The sequence below is a fragment of the Gouania willdenowi genome, chromosome 1 (genome assembly GCF_900634775.1).
Source record: "Gouania willdenowi chromosome 1, fGouWil2.1, whole genome shotgun sequence".
Taxonomy (NCBI): Eukaryota; Metazoa; Chordata; class Actinopteri; order Blenniiformes; family Gobiesocidae; genus Gouania; species Gouania willdenowi.
The window spans coordinates 36202933-36227612 of NC_041044.1; the positions used below are offsets into that span (position 1 = coordinate 36202933).

The following is a 24680-nucleotide window of genomic DNA, read 5'->3' on the forward strand; positions in this document are numbered from 1 at the left end:
TTCAGCCGAGCACTCGCTCTGAGGCTCCTGCAGGAAGACGGATGGTAGCCTAGACTGGGATGATGATGATGGTAGTAGTGACTGGGTAAGTGGGAGGAGGACGGGGTTTGGGGGGGTCACTACACAGCAGGACTGGCCCCCTCTTGCCGTCCCGCACAGAGAGCTTTGGATTGATGTCTTTAACTGGACTAATGACTGATTTGAGTGACTTGGATCGTTTTGATCCATGATATGATGAGTGATAGTTCACTTTGTGTGAGTTTGTGTTTGATTCCTGTCCTTGTAAACACAAGATGGGAGGGAGCTCTTTTGGGGGCACTGGCACTGAAGGCCACTTTGTGGTGTAGTTTCCCTGTTTCTCCACCACCAGGGGGCGTGTCCTCTGCCTCAGCTGTCTATACTGCTGTAGACTGAGGGATTTCACCTTCGTTCCACCTTTTGTTGGATGAACTTCTGTCATGTTTACACATTTTGCTGAGAAAATTGTCAGAGGCTCCAGATCAGTTTCACTCAAGTCATTTTTCTCATTTGGATAATTTTCCTCAGATTCCTGGTACGACGTCACCTGAACAGGACCAAAGCTAACCCTTTTCTTCTCTTTGGATACGTTCCCCTTCAGCAGCACGCTCTTCAGCTGCTGTCTGTCACACGTCCGTTCCGTCGGCGCCTCGTCGTCAGACACCACGTTGATCTCCTCTTCGCACTCCTCGCTGGGTCTTTCGTACCTCCACACCTCTTCCTGTGAGAACAGCGTTGGACCCGTTTTCTGTTCATCACTGTCCTCCACGTGCAGCTTCACACAGTAAGAGTGCATGAGCCTCACAAGACCGACCAGAGACGAGGAGGAAAACACTTCAACTTTGGCCTCACACTTCCTATGTTTGCCTCCAAGCTTCTGAGCTTTTTTATCTGATCTACAGCGCTGCTCTTTTTCTGAGTCTCTACCGGGTGTCAGGGTTGCATTTGGTGGTTTATGTCTTGGTCGAAGTCTGTGAGCATGGGACAGTTCCTACAAGAAAAAGAGACAGTCAGGAGAACGTCGTTAATGACATTTATATCACCAAAAAAGAATCGCATTCTCCCTCTGATTATAAACAGAAAGGTTTTACCAGCTGTGGTCAGATTGGATGCAAGATTATTTGGATATAAATTGGAAAAAGATTTGTGCTGAATTGTCTCTGTATCTATTTCTGTATTACATGTGTACACACTCCTTGGTCATGGTTGTAAATAGTTATTAAAGTAAAAGACTCAAACTTGAAAAAACAAGAGAAAAGGGTATAAAGTACTCCCTCACTATAAAGCGATTCACCTTTCGCGGCCTCTGTTTCGCAGATTTTTTTTACAGCGCAATTTAGGATGCTTTTTTTTTTTTTTTTTACAGTGTATGAAAGCGCATTGTGTTCTGCGTCCTGATTGGCTAATGCTGCGTTCACCCACCAGCGACACATCCAACTCAATGAGTTTCACTGCCTGCTGAAGCGAGGAGATGCGCTCCTTTTTCTCCTCTCATAAACATAAACCACCAGTGAAAACATACGGTGTGATTAGCGGCTAATGCTATGCTAGCTCAGTGCTATAGAGAGAACTTTTACCTGCTACTACCACCTCCTCGCTGATTCTCCTCCACACCAAATCCTTCCTAGTCTGGTCCTGGTTATAAAGGCCATGTTATACAGCTCCGGGTGGTCACACACACAGCTTCTACTCCATGGTTGAATGGGTGAACAGAACGGTGTCCTTGTTGACGGCCTGACGTCATCATCAACAAAGACTCTGAATGCTTTCAGCATCAATGTCTGACCACTAGTAGTGTGACTCTGAAGCGCTGTATGTTTGAAAACAGGTTTTTGTTTTAAAATCTATAAGGTTTGAACTTTGAGAGTGTTTAAACAAGAGAGAAATGTTAATTTATGTCTGAGAAAAGTGTATAAAGTGTGTGGTGAGGGGTTTTACAGCCTTAAAACATGTATAATATTAGTAAAAATAAAGCTGACTACTTCGCGGATTTCGCCTATTGCAGGTAATTATTAGAACGTAACCCCCGCGATAAACGAGGGACTACTGTACTGAGAGAAAAGTGTTTTAAATAAGTTATGTTACTGTGGTTCTTTTCTAATGTGTGTAAACATGACTGCTAATGTGTAAAATGCCCTTGAACCCTTCATTAAAAAAAAATTTTAAAAAAAAAGAGACAGTTATGGGTCTTGGTTCTGATCTGGATCAAACCTTTAGTTTGGGTTTTTCAGAACTTTTTAGTAGGATTGGGATCACTTTGATTAAAAAAAAATAATATTATAATCTGGATTAAACTGATCCCATCAGAAGGGTGGATTCAGCGTGGATTTCAGGCCCAAAATGTAATAAAACTTTAAAAGTGTATCAAATAATACTATATTTGAATCATGCAGTATAGAATACAAGATATCTAATTTATTCACAAGGCTCTAATCTGATTTGTTCATCCGTCAGACTACAGGGATTAGAGAGGCTATAACAGTATAGGGCCTATACTATAGGCGTACAGCAGAGTAGAAATACTTTGACCTCATAAAATAATCCCCCAAACAGCTGTCAATATTAACCACAAATTTTTTTTCTTTTTCTTTCTTTCTTTCTGATATTTAATCAGTATTTTTCACATTTTCATGGACGTGTGTTTTCTACTGCTGGACACACTGCACAGGCACTGTTCAGATCAGTGTTTAAACTGACACAATAGGAGAAATTATTGTTACAATGCCATCATTATGTTGTCATGGTTACTTTGAGACTGCTACGCAGTAGTTTCAGAGAAAAGGAACTTGTTGCACTTTATTTTATGACGGCAGTGTTTAACACTAATAATAAACAGGGTGTTTTGAAGCAAATAGTTTTGACTGAATTTGTCTACTGAATGATCAATACCTTCTGATGAACATATACAGCAACTTCATTTTTCATCTCTACGTTTAATTTTGATATTAACTGGGTAGAATATCACAATATATCATGATAATATCGTATTGCAACATCCTTGCCAATACTCACACCTACTAGTTATCCAGATTTGGTCATCCTGAAAAGTTTCTATCTGGATGAGATTGATCCAATCCGATGATGCTTTGAAAAACTGGCTCAAAAGTAAGATGGATTACGTGATAATAAATAGCGAAAAAAAAAGGGACCAAATCCAGGTGAATTTTATCTTTTGAAAAACTGGGCCATTGAGGTTTGATGGTTAACCACAGCAAACCACAGACATAATGAACTTTTAAGGTCATATTTGACTAATTTTTACCTTCACCAACGACTCATCTCTACAATCAGTGATGCTGATGAGTTTGGTGTCTGGCAGGGTGTCGAACGGGGACAGAGTCTTGTCGTCTTCTTCAGCCACATTGTCTAACATCTCTGTGAGAGCGGACAGCAGCGCAGCGCCGTCTTCATCTGCTCCGTTCTTCCCCTGAAAGCACATGAGCTGCAATGTGAATGAAAACCTCAGCACATGCACACGTTCATTGAGACAATGCTGTGTGACTTTGTATCGTTTACATGGTTATACATTTTAAATTATTTAAATAACAACATTTTATGTTAATTTTAAATACACTGCTGGAGTAGCAAACTGATACGGGGATTTTCTTTAATTGGTCATGTGGTCTTTGGTCTGAAAAAGTTTGAGTAACACTGCTCTTTGTTGTTTTTGTGTGTGAAAAACAACAATGCATCTACTTATTCTACAATTTAATTGCATATAAACATTTAAGATATAAGAAAAACAATAAAGATTTAACATAAAAACATTAATTTCACTGCGTTACCTTTGATTAAACAGTTGAAAATCATTAATTATTATTACTATTTTTTTTTTGCTTAATGTTTAAAGGAAGCTGTATTTGTTATTGAATTATTTTGTACCTTTTGTATCTCCTACCTGATTATTAGTGTTAAAACATAGCTACAAGCATTGCACATTATCACATTCACATTTAAGTTGTTGTTTAATGTTTATGTTAATTCAGTAATATTTATTTAAAAGCTCATGTGAAATTATTTTGTTTAATTGTTGCATGTTATTATTTGTTTTGTGCATTAAAAAAATAATTTCTGTGTCCTGCAAATCTGTAATGTAATAAGATTAAGAAGCATAGAGACTGCAAAACTGAGATTTAATTGATTGATTAATCGATTAAAAAGTGAACACTGACCTCAGATTCAACTGTGGAGTCTTCAAAAAGGGCCAGGATGGAGTGGTCAATGCCCACGCCTTCGCCATCACCTTCCATTACCTGCAGATATTAACAGTTAAAGTTCAACTAATGTAAAAACAAGGCCTGAGGACAGAAAGTGTGACACTGAACCAACAAGAAAAACTGCTTTAACTGTCAAAACCACGAGCACAACAAACATCACAATGACACTACTTGACATCCTCTGTGTCTGTTGGGATTATAATTTCTAAAACTATTTGCAACACAGTCCCTAATGAGCGTTTGCATATTACAGGTTCAGAAAAAACTACTTATACGAACATTAGTGGTCATTATATAAAACTAGAGATCCTAAATTCGACACACTGAAAACTAAGGGTGTTAAAAAAAAACGTGTTCTGCAATATATCGCCATATTTCACAGCTCGATTATTGTATCGATTAAGAAAAAAATGTCCACATCTATTTTCTTTAAATCATGTTTTTAATGAAAAAAAATAAAAAATTTAACTACGCAAACATATAGTGTACATAGCACGTAAACCACATTGATCTTGTTAATTAAACTACCTCACTCATCTATGCATTTTAGCTTGGAAGTTGATTGCATTTCATTTTTTATAAAACATACTGTGCACATTTATAGATGAATGTGGTTACTTTATATATATACATATATATATAAAGAATTTATCAGAATCAGAATCTGTTGTAGAAGCAAAAGGTAAACTGTCATTTAACAGTTTGATAAACATACCACGTCTTTGATATTTGTACTTTAATGACAGTTTGTCATCATTTACTTCTTTTCACAATTAAAAAAATGAATAAGAAAGAAATTGTATTTCATACTATTTTGTACGTGTAAAGGTGAAATTTGTAATTATTGTTATTGCGATGTATAAAAGGGCAAAAATGTGGAACAAAAAGAGGCAAAATGTAGGGAAAAAATGAAACAAGTGGTATTTGTTAGGCAAAAGGTAGCATATTGTGATGAAAAGTGACCAAAAAAGCTTAAAGAATGGAAAGTTTCAAAAATAACTTGCAAAAAAAGAACCAAACAGCAGAAAAAGCGATATATATTGGAAAAAGGAAATTAAAGTCTAAAAAAAAACAAACTGTCAGAACTTTTTGAAAAGAGCACCAATGGGACAAAGGACAAAGGAAATGCAAAAAATGGTCAAAGAATATTGGTAAAAAAGTTTCCCCTTTTTAAGGTTTTCTGGGGGAATACTAATTGAAATGAAAACATAAAGAGTCACATGTTGAGAATCACTGACTTAATAACATATTTATCATGGTGTCGCTGATGATGTAGTGGACTGGCCTGGACAGAAAATACCAGGGCTGAGTCTGAATTTGTCCCAGTCCACCCCTGGCCCTAACCAGAAAGTAGCAGTGCCATGAATGAGGTTGGGGGATGGTTTGAAGGAAATCCTCATAAATAAAACCTGTGGCTTTAAAAAGTAACACGAATGACTAATGTGTGGATATTAATGAGGGGATTAAAATGTTCACGAGGACACATTAAAAAGTCCAATGGGGCTGAATGAGGAGCACGAGCCCGCTAATGACCATCTCCACCGGTCGGATCGGTGACTGATCCATAGTGTGACCTTATCAGGCTCTAATATGAGTGATGGGGGCCCATCAGGACACGTGACAAGGGACCGCATGTTCTCCACCGCGAATCGTCACGCAAACCTTATCAAAAGCACGTGACCTCCACAGTGCGATTGTGTGTTTCCGAGTGGGATCACCCTATGGATCCCAAAGCCCTGGTCACCTCGTGGCTCACTTCCTGCTGCTCCGCCACGTGTCGCCACCGGGCCGCGTGGCTTCACGGCACCGGTGCATTGGGCCCCGCGCGCGCCACAAAAATCCGCACAAATGGACGTATGCAGCGACAAAGTGAAAAAGCGGTACCTGCTCCGGCCTGTCGATGTCCACAAAGCCTCTATTCCCGGCATTTAAGTCCATGAGAGAGCCGCTCCACCGCGTCGCCATCTTTGCTGCTCCACGCTGCGAGCCGCGTGTGGGCCGGAGTCAGTGTTGCCAAACACGGTGGAACATTTCGCGCTTTAAAACAGCATAAATATCAACATACCAGCACAGAAAGTGGTTAGACAGTTTAAATAAGCTCGTTGATTACTTGCATCAATATATTTGTGCATACAAAACAGAATTAGACATAGCCTAATTGACGGAAAAGCAACAGACCTGGCAACATCACTCTCACAGGACACGTGGTTAGCGGCACAAAACCACTTAATGTTTTTATTTATTTATTTATTTCGGCATAAAACCACTGATCTGAAGTCAGATCGTGACAGTGACTGTTTTTGCAGTCAATTTTGTGTGCTTTTGAAATAATTTTATATATTTGTGTCGTCAATTTTTAAAATATTCTCCCAATCTCTGTTTTTGTTGGTATTTTGTTTTTTTTTTTGCGTGTTATTAGTACTTTTTGTTATTTTGTTTTGTATATTTTTAAATTATTTATGTGGATTTCTGAAGTCGTAGTATTAGTTTTTGGAGTAACGTTGTCATTTTGTCTATTTATGCAGTCCTTTATTCTTTCTCTACTTATTTATTATTTTAAGCCCCCACTCCCCCAGGCTTCCAGTTGCTAATGTCTGATATAGTGAATTGAGTGCTGTCAACACTGAACAATGTTACATCGCAGTTAAACTCACTATTTCTTATAGGGGTTTTTAAGATAATATAAGATAACTTTATTCGTCCCACGAGGGGAAACTTGCACACTGCACAGCAGATAAATAAAATAAAAACTGCATAATAAAAAAAAACCCCCAAGATATATACACAAAAACGTTTGTAGGATTTAAAGTCTGACTCTTTAACACCAATATATCATGTTCATGCAAGATTTTTAAATTCATGTCAGTCCAGTGGCAACAGCCACATTAAACTAGGGGTTGAAACAGATATTGCACAACTGTGACCATCATAGCTCCTAAGGAAGATTAAGGGAAACTTTATTAAAAAGAGAATATAAAAAGAGAGGGCAGTGTTATTTATGTCTTAGTGAGGGGTGGGGGAGAGGGAGTCAGGGTAGGACAATGGAAGGGGTGGGGAAGAGTCATGTTTTTTTGACCGTGGGGAGGAATCTAGATTACTTTGAAAAGAAACAAGAACATGAAATCTCTACAATCATTACCTCACATTCTTACATGTGGCCTGAAATCTTTCATGTTGTCATGCAACAGCCCAGATGTTAGAATTCATCCAGAATACATTAAAAAGCAGCCAAAATTTGAGCAGAATTTTTTTTTCGATTTGTGGTTTGATTTGAGGTGGAAGCTGCTGACTGTCTTTTACTGCTGCTCCATAGAGAGTGTGCTGTTATATTGCATCTGTTTGTGGTTGGCCTGGCCTCTCCCATCCCTGAAGGACCTCTCCAGCATCCGCTGTCTAATGAGTGCACGCAGTATTCTGCAGGACATCATAAGACTGAGCTGCTGCTGCTGCTCTGGGAGAAGCTTCAGGGTTCTGAGGGTGTGCACAAACAGACCCAGACACTTGTTTTCAATTATGTTAATGGACTTGACCCATAATAGAATACGAACTCATCTGATGAGCAGTTCTTTTGTCAATTCGCCTCATGCAATAAACTATAAACTGTACGACACTCGTACCATGCTTTTATTCTTGTTTGGTCTTTTGTACTATTGCATTTCTGCATATCACAGAAGTAGCTACCACAATAAAGATTATTTTATAACAGCAGTGGGTGACCATCATTCTTTTTCAGCATTAAAAGAGAGTACGTCTGCTTTATGATTTTATCTTGAGTTTGATTGTTTCGCCTTCGCCTCATGTGACCCCATAAAAGTTTCCGGTCCACTTTTTGAAGAGGAACCCATTACATCGAGGCTTGTCTGTCTGCGCTGCAGGTTTCTGCTTTGTTTTTATCTGTTTTAAATAGAAACTTCAAAGCACTACTGTGTCATAAAATCTTAGTTTTTTTCCCCACTTTATCTTCTGAGATGTTTGAATCCCCAATTACGTTAAATAGACCAATCAAAAAAAAAAAAAAAAAAAAAAAGAGCCCAGCCTCACATACATAAAGCTCAGACTAGGGTTTCCAGCTGTGTTTGATTACATTTACATATTCACTTCAGCAGAGGAGAGTTGCTCTCTGGTTTTAGATTCTGCCACCCATTACACTCCTGTTTTAGTCAATGCTGAAGAAATAAATAAAAATGGGGCACTCCCTTACTTAAAGCTTGATCTGGTGACAACATTGTGCAGTTTAGCATGAGTCCAGGCCTGGCTGTTAATGAGGAATTATCTCACATAAAGCATGTTTATATTTCTCCTGCATGTGATGATAATCTCCTTTAATCTGCTGGACATCAGACACTGTAATTAGGGGTGTCCCGGTCAGATATTGATATTAGATATTGGTTTGATTTCAGCAAAAAAAAAAGAAAACAGAATATCAGATAATATTGGTCTGCATCTAAAATCTCCGATATAAGAACTCTGATACAAGTAGTCGTTTGCCCCCTACTGTTGCTGACTATTGTTGTCTGGTGGTGGAGTAATGTCCATTCATCAAAGTTTCTCTTACACTCCACATGGTAACACTTTACTTGAAGTTTTATACATAAGGCAGACATTACGCTGTCATTAGCATAAATAAGGTGTCATGAAGGCTGTCATTAAGTGTCATTTGCTAAATTATGACACATTTGGAGCTATGTTGGCATTTTAGGCGGAGGAATCTAGTGGGGTTAGGAAGGGATAGACATTTTACAAGTGAAATTGTACAGTGTCTATGCCTTTTATTATTTAATTCTACTGTATTTTCTCCTTCCTTCATTTAATTATTGTTTGATGCTGTTATATTTCCTGTTTCCCTGTTTTTTTGGAGCAGCTGTAACATCTAAATGTCCCTCATTTGGGGATCAATGAAGTTTTATTTTATCTTATCTTATCTTTACTATAAAAGTAAATAAAAACAATACAATGAATAAAACAACAAAGTGAAAATCTAAAAAAAACTGTGTAAAAAAACCCATCAATCTCATGCTAATGACAGGTGTCATGTCATAAAAATGGCAGCATAATGTCAGCCTTATGTATAAAACTTCAAGTAAAGCGTAAAAGTAACTAATCTTTCCTTTTACACTGTAAAAATGCAAACGATAGTTTAAAAGCTGCGATCACTCAAAGCGATAAAGATGGTAACAGGAAACAGAAATGGATCAATGCTTCATGTCTTCAGGTAAACAGCTGATCTATTCTATGGTCACTATTTTGGATGTAGGTCAAAGCAACCCAGGTTGGACTCTCTATTTTCTTTAGCTTTTCAAAATAAAAGAAAAAGTGGGTCAGACTGTTCACCACCAAAGCTACAAAAACACAACCACATTGCATTGTCCTTGTTCCTTCACATGAATGAAACATTGGAATATTACACTACAAACGCTTTATTTCTTTTTTAAACAATGGCCAATGGCCCTAATTTTAGTCCTCCACTGTCTAGTTTACAGACTATAAAAACATAAAATGCTTTAGCTATAAGTGAGCCTCATTGAAGACCCGATATTAAGATTAAAGATTAAGAATAAGATTAAATCGGTCATATCTGTTTTTTTTTTTTTTACATATATGACATTTGTCTTCTGCATTTAACCCAGCTGTGGTAGCACTGGCCCAATGTTTCTTTATTACCACTGCGATCAGTAGCTTGGTGCATGGTTGAGAGTTTTGTGGTATTTAAAGGTAAAGAATGAAGCAGATCCAAATATTATGACAGAATGGTGTTTATTTATGTTCATTAAAGATAGTAACGGACAGCTAAAGCACTAATGTTTGGGTGGACCTGGAGGACGAAGAAGATAAACATGATGTTTTAAAATAGTTTTTTTCAACCTTGGGGTCGTGACCACATGTGGGGTCACCTGGAATTTGAATTGGGTGGCCTGACATTTTTAGTAATTTATATAAGGGAAAAAAAATGCTAATATTTAATTAAGATATATTAAAATATTAGATTAAAACAACACACAACTGTATTCTATACTTTCACTTTCTCAAATATAAATCTGGTTCCAACAAAATGCAGTAAAAAAAAAAGTATCTGTAACTTGTCACTAATCCTTGCTCATTCTGGAAAGAAAGAAAAACGTCTTTGGGGCGATGGAGATAAATTTGGGTCTTTTTTATGCAATCAAACAACAACAAAAAAGTTTGCTAACATAAAATAATGGATTTATTAAATTAAAAAAAAAGATTTGCAAACAAAACTACAAAAAAAACTTTCACCACTAGATGGTGTCATTGTACACCTCATCCACTTTCCTCCCTGATGTTTCTGTCAGAGTTGAGAATGTGGTTGATCTGATTCATGGACTCTAACCATCCTCAGTGTCACAGATTCACAGCAGGAATGGTTGAGATGGTCATAAAGTACAGGCCGATCACTCCTTCCTCAGCCTTATCTTGTTTTGTTAGTGTGTGTTTGATTCCCTTCCTTTACAGGGCTTCACATGTGTCTGATCTGTTATCTCGTGCATTCCAGGGAGGAGATGACCTTTCTGCTGAATGTCACCATGGACTCTGTCTGCATTACATCAGTGTGTCAGAAAATGTCCAGTTGGCACACAAGGTAACACACACACTATTGGTTAGCAGCACACAGTCCTGGTCAATTCTTCCTCACATGCACAGCTTAACACCGTGCACCCACACCCCAAACAAAGCATCCTGTGGTGGGATGCCTGTGTGTTTATGTGCCTGTGTGTGTATCCTATGTTAGAGTTAAAATCATGCCAATATCTACTCACGCCCAATGATTCACAAAAAAATTCAGTGTGGTTTGCAAATACAAAACATCATTCACAAACTAATGCATTTGGTTTTGCAAATAAGAAACATACCTATCAAACAAATACAGCATGTTTTACACCTACAAAGAAATGTATTCCTCAACAATGAAAGATGTTTGGCACCATATTTGCGCCCTTCAGATTCACACAAAAATGCCAGTAAACTTTCTAAGAAATGTCCTGTTTGTATAAAATAATATAAGTTTTCACCATTCCCGTATGTTCTCTGAATCAAATGAGTCAAACTGAAGGCCTGGGGGCCAAATCTGGCCCTTTAGAGCATCTATGGTAGCCTGCAGGAAAAGTACCAATGTTGTGTTTTCAAGCAAAATTTCACAATATTTGCAGGGCTCACAGTTTTGCTGTGCCAATATTACATGACGGCAGTCAAAATATCCCCAAATTAAATAAAATATGAAAAAAAAAAAAAAAAAAAAAAAAAAATACAGGATAAGAGATAATTTAGGTCTATTGAGGATATTGTCGGTGCCTTACATACTTTACATATCATTTATACATAAGTGCAAATATAGGTAAAGTAATGTTTAAATTGCTCATTTACCTGTAATCTGCATCCCACTTTAAATCAAACTGGTCCGTGTTTGGCCCCTGAACTAAAATGAGTTCATAAATAAAAGCTTTTGCCTATTCAAGTAGGTCGACACACATGATGAGTTTTTGTTCCTTTTTTGATGGAAGTTTGCTTTTAAAATATGAATATCTTTGTTAGGGTTAAACAGTAACCTAATCTGTCTCACAAACAGTCTAACCCCAGGTCACGCTCCCTCCCTATTAGGGCTAAACATTCCAGTGCTTGTTGAATTCTGCCTCTCAGTTATAAGAAGAGTTGACGTCAACGGATCAAATAGAAACATCACTATGTACTGTTGGCCGACCACAAGAAGTGGTCCCCGTGGTTTCTGACAGCTGCTTCAAAAAGATCATGAAGCCCTGCTTTCACACTCTGCTTTCATACTGAAAGTCAAGGTCAGGCAAACGTTCACCAACCTGCCACTATCATTGCTGCTGTAATGAAGAGGAAGCAAAGGAACAATTTTAATTCTAGCTGCCGCGCAGCAATGGTTGGGGGCAGGCCATTTTAGGCAAAAGAAGACAGCAGCTGTCAATAATTCAGTTATTAAGACAAGATCTGAAAATACACATTTTATATTGCACTTTTTGGTAATTTGTTTTAAACAATGATTGATTGGCTCCATAACTGAAAAACTGATCTTTAAAAATGCAATTTTTGCACTGACTCCAAATGTTCACGAGAGTGAAAATGCTGTAAAAACAATAGTAATATTTGGACATTTCTCAAACATCATCTACAATGATTAAAACATTTTTAATTAAAAAAAAGAACATGGATAATGCAAGAATTTGCAGGTATATGTTTACATTACTATTTTATAGTCAAACATTTTGATTCACTGTCAAATTTTGATAAATCAAAAATCTGTGTGGATCATTTGTGTTGGACAGTCTGAAGATAAGCTGGAGCAAGTTTGATGTCATTTGAGCAAAAAATGTTGTATGATATTGGTTTAATAAGTAATTGACCCATAATTTGCAATAGGTTTTTTTTAAATACTGGAGTTACCTATTAGTAAAAGTTGCAAATTAGAGGATTGCATTTTTTGATTTGATTTAGATTTTGTCTGTGAAGGTACTGACTGTTTGATAATTTTCTGACTGCTGTGAGAAATGTCATCTTTTTATCATAAAGCAGTGATGGGCAACATCTATCCAAGCAAGGGCTACAACATTTTTATTGTAATTTTTGCTTTCTTTTTGTGCATTTTTGCAGTAGTTCTGTGTGTTTTCCTGGTCTTTTTGTGTATTTTTGTAGTAGTTTTGTGTGTTTTCCTGATCTTTTTGTGTATTTTTGCTGTCCTTTAGGGCCTTTTTGTAGTAGTTTTGTGTGTTTTCCTTGTCTTTTTGTGTATTTTTGTGCATTTTTGGAGTAGTTTTGTATGTTTTTCTGGTCTTTTTGTGTATTTTTGCTGTCCTTTAGGGCCTTTTTGTAATAGTTTTGTGTGTTTTCCTTGTATTTTTGTGTATTTTTGCTGTCTTTTTGTAGTAGTTTTGTGTTTTTCTGGTCTTTCTGTGTATTTTTGTAGTAGTTTTGTGTGTTTTCCTGGTCTTTTTGTGTATTTTTGCTGTCCTTTAGGGCCTTTTTGTAGTAGTTTTGTGTGTTTTCCTGGTCTTTTTGTGTATTTTTTCTGTCCTTTTGTGCATCTTTGTAGTTTTGTGTGTTTTCCTTGTCTTTTTGTGTATTTTTGATGTCCTATTGTCTATTTTTCCTGTAATCTTTTATGTTACTGAGTCGTTTTTAGTGTTTTTTCTATTTTTGTGTCTTTTTTTGGTCATTTAGTACATTTACATTAGTGGGCCACACAAAAATAGACCGGGACAGCAGTTGTCCATGTCCGTCATAAAGACTCACAAATGAATGTTATGTGTGCTGAGGTGGGAGAATGTTCCCATTTGCTCAATGAACCTAAATCTCTCTCAGTCTTATATTTCATTCATCAGCAGAGAAACAGGAGAAGAATGGTGTGTTATGGTTCTGATGATTTCATGATGATTTGTGTCCCTTTCACTCTCCATGCTTGTGTGGTTTTTGCTTCCTCTATGACTTCCAGCCCTGTTGGCTGCTCACTCATCCATTGTGTGCTGTGAGTGTGTCCGTGTGCACTCTTGTGACCTTTCCAATATTGTGCAACGCTGGGAGCAGTGTGTTATAAAAAGGCAAGAGCACCCTGCTCTTTAATTTGACACCATCTCCACAAGGAACGCAGGACGCTGCAGACGTTATGCAGACACGCTGCTGAGTCGGGCGGTCAAGCTGCTTTATCTTTGTTTGTTTTTCTCTTTATTTTGCACAAGTTGTCTGTTTTCCTTTGCTTTCATAGCGAAGGGGAGGAATGCCCTCCCACATGGTTCAGAGAACATCTGTTTGTAAGAAAGCCTGAGAGAGGAGGAGGTGAAAGAAGGCTTGCATTAGTACAGAGAACCAAAGGAAGTGCAGGAGAGAGTGGCAGGACTGCAGCCAGAGGAGGCCTGTAGAGCAAAGGTAAGAGGACATCCATCCAGCCAGAGGTGCAGACGTACAGGTGGATGTGTTGCCATGCACACACATACACACAGAGCCTGGAAATAGAGGAAATAGCCAGTGATGGAGCCAAGATAAATGGGATGCACATTCTACCTTACATAAGAGTTTGCTGCCTGGCTCAAAGCAGCCTCTCTCATTCTGTGCTCTGCCCTCAGGCACCATGCACAAACGATTTCTTAAGCTAATTAAATGCCACATTTGCCTTCCACACAACCTTTCCACATTAACGTGCTCCAACAAAGGCACATAAATGACACTACGGTCATTTTCCTTCCCATCTACCCACATTTTAAACTATTTCTTCTGTGTTTTTTCTTCACTCACTGTTTTATTTAACTGTACATTATTCACCGTTGCTACGTGCTGTTTGTTGTCTGAGCACTTCACACTGGATGGATTCGAGTGCTTTCACACATGTAGTCCCATGTGACCATGTGAACAGTATGAGGAAGAGAAACAAGTAAAATAATGATACGGAATAATAAGTAATATGGAAGGGAGTGTGGAAATGTGTGTGATGTGTTTATTTGTGTACTGACAAAGCGGCTCTGAAAATGGATGGATGGATGGATAGATAGATAGATAGATAGATAGATAGATAGATAGATAGATAGATAGATAGATAGATAGATAGATTGATGGATAGATAGATAGATTGATAGATAGATAGATAGATAGATAGATAGATAGATTGATGGATAGATAGATAGATAGATAGATAGATAGATAGATAGATAGATAGATAGATAGATAGATAGATAGATAGATAGATAGATAGATAGATAGATAGATGGAGGGATGGATATTTGTGTGTGTGCTGCCTGATGGAGCGCTGGGTTGCGAGTGTGTGTGCGTTCCTGTTGTCGCGACGACAGTGTGTTTGTATTGGGCTGCCGTAAAGCAGTACGTCTTGCCACCGGGTCGGAGGCAGGAAAGTTGCAAGTGTGGTTTTTCTGGCCAGAGACAGCAGGGGGGGATGAAAGATCCCCCAATCACCCCATAAACACTTGTATTACACTCACAGAGACTATGAGAAGGATTTATTAAGGTGAAAAAGTTACTTAGTTCTGCTTTAAGTGTCGTTTGTTACCCTAACCCAGGGGTGTCCAATTCCGGTCCTCGAGGGCCACTATCCAGCATGTTTTAGATGTTTCCCTCTTCCATTTGTCTAAGAGACAATCAAACAAATACATAAATTCTTGTAACAATATGACTTCCTTGGCGGAGGTAAAAACTAACCAGGCATCAAGAAGTGCAGAAACAGAAGACAATGATCCAACAAACACAGTTTGTCTAAACACTTCTTTATTTAGTGAGGGAAGGTAATTGGGAAATGAGGAACACCCGACTGATGACAGGATGGAGTATACTACTACTATATATTATAAGTATGGTTAGGATGATTAGGATGATGACCGTTCCCACTGAAGTATGCTTCCATGTTTCCCAAGATGCATTGCGAACCTACAACAACAAAAACCTAAAGCACACTGAGGCTAAATATCTCTGTTGATTCTCCATCTTTGAAAGTTCTGAAAGCATTTTAAGTGAGAAATTGACCAAGTAGAATATCAATATATGGAAAACAAATGCCGACATTCAGGAGATTTTTTGAAAAGGGGATGTTTGATTTTTTAGCTTGAAGCCTGTCTTAAGATGATTTTACCTTCTGCTCACAATGCATAATGGGGCAGTTGAGTATGACTCGTGTGCCTATCATGCATACTTAGAAATATCCCAAAATAGTATACTGTATATCCAGGTGTTTTTTCATACTATCCAATGTGAACGCACTACATACTCATTTTGATGTCAGACTTAGTATGAGTAGTACGTTAGTATGCTATTTTAAACAGCCACTCTTTCTCTCTCTCTCTCTCTCACACACACACACACACAAAATGGTTCTTTGAAGAAAGCAATATCAGATCATTTGACATAGCAATAAAACCTTTTCCTGCTTCCCCTTTTGTTCTTTTAGTACAAGATGAAAAACAAACAGGAGATGATTTGTCGCCCACTAACCCTCCACCTGTTGGTTTATCCATTTCATCTCAGGGCACAGGAATTTCTCACAGCTTTCTCTACAGATAGACACAGAAGCACGCACGCATTCTTTCCATAGAAAAGAGACAAAGGACTTCACTTCACACAAATGTAAACATATAAACACAACATGAACATAAAACAAATGTATTCATGCAGGCTTTTAACACTCCTTTTACTTTACTGCACATCTTCTCAAACACTTATGGGCAGTAAAAGGCTATAGAGATGAATGTTTATTGACTGCCTTAATAGAATAGTCCAAAAGCCATATCATTATGTCTTTATATTGGAGTGCACATGAACAAACAGCAAAGGACAATAAAAGTGAGCATAGTTGAATAATTTAAGAGAAAAAGAACAATGTGATCATGTGTGGCCTTTGATTTCTCTCTCATCCTCATCTTATTTGCACAGACTGTGTTGTGTGTGATACCCTCCATGTCTCTGTCATCTGTTACAGATGCATGTGAAGTGCTGAGGTGTGTGGGTGTGTGTGTGTGTGTTTGTGCATGTATAAATAATTAGGACGAAAGTGTGAGACAGTTTGTCTGTAACTGTTGGTGAGAATCGTTCAATTGTCTGTTAATGTGTGGATCTGCATTTGAGCGTGTGTGCGTGCGTGCGTGTGTGTGTAAAGGATCATCATGCCTGTACTATCCTTTTTCTGCCACATTGCCATGGCGACAGTGCCCTCCCGGGGTAATGGGGGACGAGTGCGCCAGTCAGAGCTATTTATTCTTCCTTCCTCCCTCCCTCTTCCATCCATCCATCCATCCATCCATCCATCCATTGCCCTCTCCTTCCCTCCGTCCTCTCTTCTCTCTCCCTCCCTCCCTCCCTCCTTCTTTCCCTCTCCATCGCTGCCCTCTTCCCCCTGCAGTCTCTTCTCCACCTCCTTTCTCAGCTCTTTCTTCTCCTCTCTGATTGGCTTAACATTCTCCTCCTCAAAATGAGATATGGCCTAATGAGACAGAGGGTGAGGATAAGAAGGAGGGGGGCGGACAAAGAGCAAGTGTCTTAAAAAAAATAAATAAAAAAAGCAAAATTTGTGGGGGAGGCGATCTATGCAGACTTTTTTTCTTCCTCTTTGGTTCTGAAGAGACCTGATTTAACCAAAGTCAGTGATGTCATTTTGAAAGAGAAACAACAGCCGCTGTCAGCACACGCTCAGACAGCTCTGTTACCTGTATGGTGTCATTTAATGGACTTCTATAGAACCTGTCTGGGTCACGACCTTTGTAATCAGTCTGAGCTAAAACTCTTGATGCCCTTCGTTCAGTCTGTCCTTATGTAACAATATGGGTGTAAATAGTACTGATATATCCTACTCAAGAAGAAGTACTGTCACTTGAGTTAAATTGCAGTCAAGTAAAATACTGTAATAAGTAATATATTACAAGTAAAATACTCAAGTACAAGTAAAAAGTAGCTCAATTAAGTAGTACTCAAAGTAAAACTTTCCGTAAAACTTTCCTTAAAGTTTTATACATAAGGCTGTCCGTAGCATGAATAAGGTGTCATGAAGGCTGTCATTAAGTGTTGTTTGCTAAATTATGACACCTTTGGAGCTATGTTGGCATTTTTTGGGTTAGGTGGAGGGATCTAGTGGGATTAGGTAGGGTTAGGGTTAGGGTAGCGGTCTGCAACCTTTACTTTCAAAGGAGCATTTTTCCTAATCTCACCTGGATTAAAGTCCTTTTTGGAGCCAAAATAAAACTTTCTTAATAAAGACAATATAGTGTATAAAATTATTTTCATTTTATGTAAACTTTTTTGAGTTCATGTATTTGAAGGGCTACAACACACGATCATGTCGGTCAACACATGCTAACTGATCATTTCTTGCAACCTATCAAGCATGCATATTAAACTAAATTAACTAAATTAAAAAAAAGATTTGCCCACACAAAGAAAATCTCTACTTTCTTCCAGAATATTTTTTAGGTTAACAAATTGTTTAATCATAATTCTATTTGAAGTTAATGTCATTAGTCATCAATACCCTCTGTAATAAATAACAATTCATTATTTTAATATATATTTTTTAAAGCTATAGGGAGCCCTTGCAATGAGTCAAAGAGCCTCATGAGGCTCCAGAGCCACACATTGCAGACCCCTGGGTTAGGGTAGCGAACGACACTTAATGACAGCCTTCATGACACCTTATTCATGTTAATGACAGGTTTCATGTCATAATAATGACAGCGTTATGTCAGCCTTTATGTGTAAAATTTCAGGTTTGTTTATTTTTGCCACCGAGAGACAAAATCTTGTGCAATTGGAACCTGATTTATTTTCACCTCTGGATTTGACAATGCTTTTTAAAAAAATAATAATATATAAATAAAAAAAATTATACAAGACTTAGAGCCTCTCAGGTCTTCTGACAGCACAGTTTATCTCTTCATTGTGTTGTTTTACTTGTGCCCCCCTTTAATGCGTTAATAGATTTCTGTGTGAGTAAAGCATTTTTGCTGATATGTGCAACTTCTGTGCTTACCTTTTCAATAGAAAGCAAAAAGCTGACTCAGGCTGCTACAGTAAGCAGAGACAATTCCAAACCTGTGAGGAAGCTTTACTCACTGAGATTTGGAGCTGAACCACCTGACATGTTTGACAAAGGTCCCCCCGGAGGACCTGCAATGTTATTTCAAATATGTCTTAATATCCCCTGAGACAGATGGGGGTTTCGTTACAGATGTGCTGCACCTTTTTTGTTTGGAGGGCATACATAATCTAGTTTGATCCCAAATCGTCTGAACCAGAAAAAAAAAAAAACAACTTTTAAAGGACAAAAGCATTTTTAACATTATTGTGCCATTTCTGAATCCTGTTGTTACAATATTCAAGCAATGAATTACAGGTATATAAAAGTCCAGGATCTTCAATAGTAATAATAATAATAATAATAATAATAATAATAATAATAATAATAATACATTAAATTTGTATAGTGCTTTTTTGGACACTCAAAGACGCTTTACATAGGGAATAAGACAAAACAAAAACAAAAAGGGTTTATGGAAAAGCCAGTTTCAAAAGTCCTTGATTTTACAATTTTGACTTCAAATAGCAAAGTAACTTGTAGGGATATATGAAAAATTAGGAGTTCTTGCCACAATTTGTGATGAAATACGACTGAAACGTAAACAGGCTTCCTCATATATCTGGGAGTTTGATTGAATGATCTGGAACTAAATTACAGTGGGGCAAAAAAGTATTTGTGCAAGCTGTTCCACTTAAAAAGAAGAGTGGTCTGTAATTTTGTTTTATTTCTTTTCATTCGTCATTATTTAATATAATTTTCAATAGATGTCAATGTGGCTGCAGCAGACATTCCCCGTAATTTTTCCTTCATCGTTCTGTTTTGATTGTGTTTTGAAAAATGTGCTGTAAAAGTGTCGTGTTTTCGCAGGTGGTGATGTAGTGACTGAAAAAACGTTATTGAATGTTGGTGACTGTGGTCACTGAATGTATTTAGTGTGAAAGCAATGAAAAGTGATTCACAGTTTAGTTCACATGGACTGAGAGTTTTGCAGACTTTATTATGAGTTTTGAACATGTGACTTCACTTTTACTCTCAAAGGAGCCATTTTTCATTATCTCGCCTGGATTAAAGTTCTTCCGGAGCCGGAACAAAACCCTTCTCAATGAAGACAATACAGTTAAAATAATATTGAATAACTTTATAAGTTAATGAATTTGAAGGGCTGCAAAAATGACTTGAATTTGATAACACATGATCATGTGATGTCACATGCTAATTGCTCATTACTTGCAACATATCAAGCATGCATTTTAAGCTGGTATGTTGCCAATTAAATAAATATTTCCCCACACAATTAAAGTCTCTATTTTCTTCCAGAATAGTCTTTGTGTTAGTTCAGTTATCTTATCAGGGATTTAAAACTTGAGGTTATTAATGAATTGACAGTCTGTAGAGGTTGCAGGTGGAGTAGGAAGGTAGCAAAGTGATTGCACAGTGATTAATTTTTAAGGTTCCCAAATTGTTTTATCAGGATTGTATTTCCAGTTAATGTCATTAATCATCAACACCCTCTGTAAGCAATAACAATTCATTATTTTTCATTTTTTTTTAATGCTACAGGGAGCCATTGCAAAAGAGTCAAAGAGCCACATGAGGCTCCAGAGCCGCAGGTTGCAGACCCCTGGTTTAGATCAATGCTTGTTAAAGAAAAAAAACTATAATGTTGAAATTGTTTGTGATCAAATTGGCCCGTATTTGACCCCTGAACTAAAATGAGTTTGACATCTCTGATCTAAAGCATGAGAGAGGCAGTTACCATTAACAGCATATATTCATTTTGGGAGTTAATGCTTTATTGGTGTTTTCATAAACTAATAAACAAATATAAAGCCTACACAAACTTACACAATAGTTGACATAGTGATGGAGAACAGAGAGTGAGATACATGGAGGCAGGGGAAAGGTCTGATGGATGAAAGAGTAACAAGAAAAAGTGGAAGCGAGGGAGGACGAGATAAAATAAAAGACTAAGTATGCGCGGGAAGATGGAGAAGCAACACTGTGACATATACTGCAGACAGAAAGACCAGCCGAGCGAAGAGAGTGAGCGGCTTAGAAAGGAGAGGAGAGAGGAGGCAGGCCAGTTAAACCATACACACACACACACACACACACGCACACACACACACACACACACACACACACACACACTACTCCAAAGCAATGCCTCCCCCCCACTGCCATGGAGGAGGAGGCTCATTTGTTGGCTGAAACCAACACATGTGTAAGCAGATTTCACATGAGGATGTGTGTGTGTGTGTGTGTGTGTGTGTGTGTGTGTGTGTGCGCGCGTGTGTCAGTGGTGAGAAACAGCCTCTACATTTTAAAAGGAGAAAAGAAAAAAAGACCCACATCACATGGTTGTGATTCTCTCAAATCTGCCTCAGGTCACTTTGACAGTCTACGCACTGCCTCTCCTTTACGCACACACACACACACACACACGCACACACACACACACACACACACACACACACACACACACACACACACACTCTCTCTCTCTCTCTCAGCACTCAGCCTCTCATTCCCTCCCTCTCTCCTCCCACCTGAGCTGTAATTTGCAGGGCTGATGAGGGTGAGGGCAGAGCAGAATCCGCCTCACTCTTTAACTCACACTCTCTCTCTCTCTCTCTCTCTCTCTCACTGTGTGATTCACACTGTACAACTACAACTGAGAGAATCTGATCCTTTGTGTGCTCTTTTCTTAACCTCTTCCTCCCTCATCGTCACTCTCTTCCTCTCTCTGTGCTCCCTGGTGGTGGTGGTGGTGGTGTGTGTGTGTGTGTGTGTGTGTGAACAGTGGGGATAACAGACGCTCATGTGAGCAGCCTCAGTGGCGGCAGCAGTGAGGAGGAGGAGGAGGAGGAGGAGGAGGAGGAGAGCAGGGATAACAGAGACACCATCACCATCATTCTGATCGGCTTCACACCAGACATGTGAGAAGATGTCTGTGGGCGGCTGTGCGTGTCCCGGTGAGTACACTTTACCTCATCTCACTGTGTTTTTTTGTTGTTGTTGTTGTTGTTGCTGCTGATTTAATTTTCTTGGCTGCTGCCATGCCACGACCACAGGGCCACAGGGACGAGGTGGACAGAGGTGCCCCAGGGGCTCCCAGCTGTGAGTTCATTTGCAAAGGCTCATGGGAGGTGGAGCTCTGTAGACAGAAATAAACACCAGGGGTTGATCCACATGTTCAGTGTCTGCTGGTTTAACTTCACTTTGTTGTTGTTCAGCACTGAGATTAAATGCAGAAGGCGATGTTTGTCAGCGGCAAACACACATCTGGACATGAAGTCGTTGCCATGACACCACCACCAATGAAACGTCTCTTTCTTTCTTTCTTTCTTTCTTTCTTTCTTTCTTTCCTCACCAGTTTTCACGGTTGAGGGTTTCAGACTTGACGGTGGGGGTTTTCTTTTCTTTTCTTAAACTCGACTCAGATGTTACACTCACTTATCCACAGTAACGCTGGTGCCTTTAAAACCAGCTGTCCTGGTGAGGAAAAACAAGGATCAAAGTGTGACATTTAAATGTCAGAGATCAACGGATCGGATCAAAAGGCTGGAACGTGATTGATTCTTCACCTCGGCCCCCTGAGTTATTAATGAGCGTTTTACAGCTCGCACAGGAGTTGAAATGCAGTGATAAAAGTCAGCAGCTTTGTGTTTGTAGAGGCTGCTTGCATCCATGGTGTTTACCAGTGGCATGGGTTGGTGGGTGGTGTATGGTGTGGTGACCTTGTTTGAGTGTTCCCACTCTGTTGTTCCCAGTGGTTTTCCCAGTGTCCGTGGAAAGGGGTCAGTGAGGCAGAAGGGCAAATGTTGACCTTGCCCTCACATATTTGACACATCAAGCTGATGGAGAAATGGTCTGTTAAACTCTGAAAAACTACAACTACACGTATTTCCACTAAGTGCTTGTAAAAGCGGCTAAGAACAGAAAAGCTAAGACATGATATATAATATTATACATAATATGTTATGTTATATTAGGGGTGTCACTCAATTTAGTTCAGGGGCCAAATACAGAGCAGTTAGATCTCAAGAGGGCCACAGGTTTTATGTGGAAAAACAAGTCATTTGCAGTAGTTTGCACTTGTACGTACTGTATATATAAATACAACATATGTAAGAAACTGACAATATTCAAGCAATAAATGACACATACCAGTCCCACTTAAAATTTTTCTCATACATCATAAAATGTGCTGAATATTCACTCTGGTCAATGCTTTACATTTGCTGTGTAAGTATTGGCTACGTGGAAGTAAGTAAAACTTTGAAAGAGACTGCGGTGTAAACAGGAAGTTCTTACATCTTTGTTTATAGGACTTAAACCCATGTCCCCAGGTAAAAGTTTATACATATCATTTATAGTTAATCAAACATAATTAAAGCATCATTAATTTTTATTTTTTTAAAATTTTTTTTACCTATAGTCTACACATTAAAACCTTCTTTTTGTCTCTGCACTTTTTCAACCACTATACTATACTGCTAAAATACAAGCAGCGTCTAACAGTGTCAGATAATCCCACACAGAGCAGAATAAAAGGAGAATAGAATAAAAATAGAAACAAGGACTTCTGACGCTTCCGCTTGCTTCAGAAAATTGCTTCAATTTGAACCTTGTATAATCCACATTTAAAAAAGAAACTAATGATATATCCTTTTTATTTTGGTAGTATTTTTCTGATTAATAATAACTGGTATTGAAAAAAAAAATACTGTCACTTGAGTTTTTTCCCCAAGGGACACACTGGTTCATGCTATACATTTTGGACTCCTAAAAATCTATATTCATCAGAAGTTACTAAAGGAGAAACTACTGGTAATCAGAAACCATCTTATTTTTTTCTGCAGAATTATTAGATTTTTCTGGCTTTAAATCAACCAACACTGCAACTTAAAGCTGAATCCTGATAAATTTAGTCACAGTGACTAAACCCAGAGGCCTCTTTGGATCTGTCTTTGTAAAACGCTCCTAAAGTCTAAACCTGTTGATCATTTTTAAATATTGAATACATTGAACAAGATTTAGTTTACCACTGTAATTTAAATCTAATTCTTATTCTTCTTATTCTTATTAATATGAATTAAAAACAATTATAATAATAATAAAAATATTAACAACAACAACAACAATAATAATAATAATAATAACAAGTAAGTGTATCAATACTATATACCATTAATAGGAATTTAGGTGTGACTTCAGAAACCTGTTTAAGTGTTGCTTTTGCTCTGTTTATATTGACTGTAAACACACACTAGAACCAACCTTGTATTGCTGATACATAAACAACATATCATTAGGTCTAACCGTGAGTTATAAAACACTACTGATAAGAATCACTGTCACGTGAGTTATAATCCTGGAGCTGGAAATAAAAGCATTGTAATAATTAGAAACAGGAGACTTTGAAGTGAGTGGGATGGAGTTGTGTAAGTCAGTGTGTGTGTGTGCTCAGGGTGCTGTATCACCCTGGTGTGGCCTCTTCTTTTCTCTCCAGCCAATGAAACCACAGTGACCACAGCGGTCAGCCCTCAAAACAACCGGGATGTGGAAAGAAAGATGATTCCACCACTATTCCAGAATCTTTTTTTTTCTCCTCCTTGTGCCAATCTTGACTTCACAAATTAGACCTAATCCTGTATTAAGTGGTTGGAAACTTTTTAGCTGACAGACCATTTGAAATGTGTAAAGTTCAGTTGAAGAGAGCAAAAAGCCAACTCATTCTTCCAGAAACAGTCTGCAGCTTACAGACAGGAAAGTGAATAATGTAGAGCGACTCATGGTGCTGTGATCAAATAGGACAGATCCAAGCTGAGACACTGGAGTCCCTCGACATGCCAGATAACAGTTTCCCTGGAAGGCACAGTGACAGGAGACGAGGTGCCTTGGTG

The 24680-nt window shown here is 38.2% G+C and overlaps 2 protein-coding genes across 2 annotated transcripts in view; one reads left to right on the top strand and one right to left on the bottom strand.

Annotated features, from left to right (window-relative positions):
* Nucleotides 1-19: 19 nt before the first annotated feature.
* Nucleotides 20-6236, bottom strand: LOC114464466 (uncharacterized). The gene is made up of 4 exons (XM_028448696.1): nt 6120-6236; nt 4191-4271; nt 3281-3445; nt 20-1009 (listed from the first exon to the last, which is right to left on the bottom strand). Exons 1-4 carry the CDS (start codon nt 6198-6200, stop codon nt 50-52), a joined length of 1287 nt encoding a protein of 428 aa, XP_028304497.1. The 5' UTR covers nt 6201-6236; the 3' UTR covers nt 20-49.
* A 7607-nt stretch (nt 6237-13843) lies between these two features.
* Nucleotides 13844-24680, top strand: part of ldb1b (LIM-domain binding 1b) — a 46967-nt gene continuing 36130 nt past the window's right edge. Inside the window, exons 1-2 of the mRNA XM_028445144.1 lie at nt 13844-14132; nt 21575-21746. Coding sequence (XP_028300945.1) covers nt 21719-21746 — 28 coding nt within the window. The 5' untranslated portion in view covers nt 13844-14132; nt 21575-21718. The remainder of the gene's footprint in view (nt 14133-21574; nt 21747-24680) is intronic.

Coding starts and splice junctions, on each gene's coding strand:
- LOC114464466 (XM_028448696.1), bottom strand. CDS start 6,200: ATGGCGACGCGGTGGAGCGGCTCTCTCATGGACTTAAATGCCGGGAAT. Junction 3,446..4,190: donor ACTCCACAGTTGAATCTGAG/GTCAGTGTTCAC, acceptor ATGTGCTTTCAG/GGGAAGAACGGAGCAGATGA. Junction 1,010..3,280: donor GAGATGAGTCGTTGGTGAAG/GTAAAAATTAGT, acceptor TTTTTCTTGTAG/GAACTGTCCCATGCTCACAG.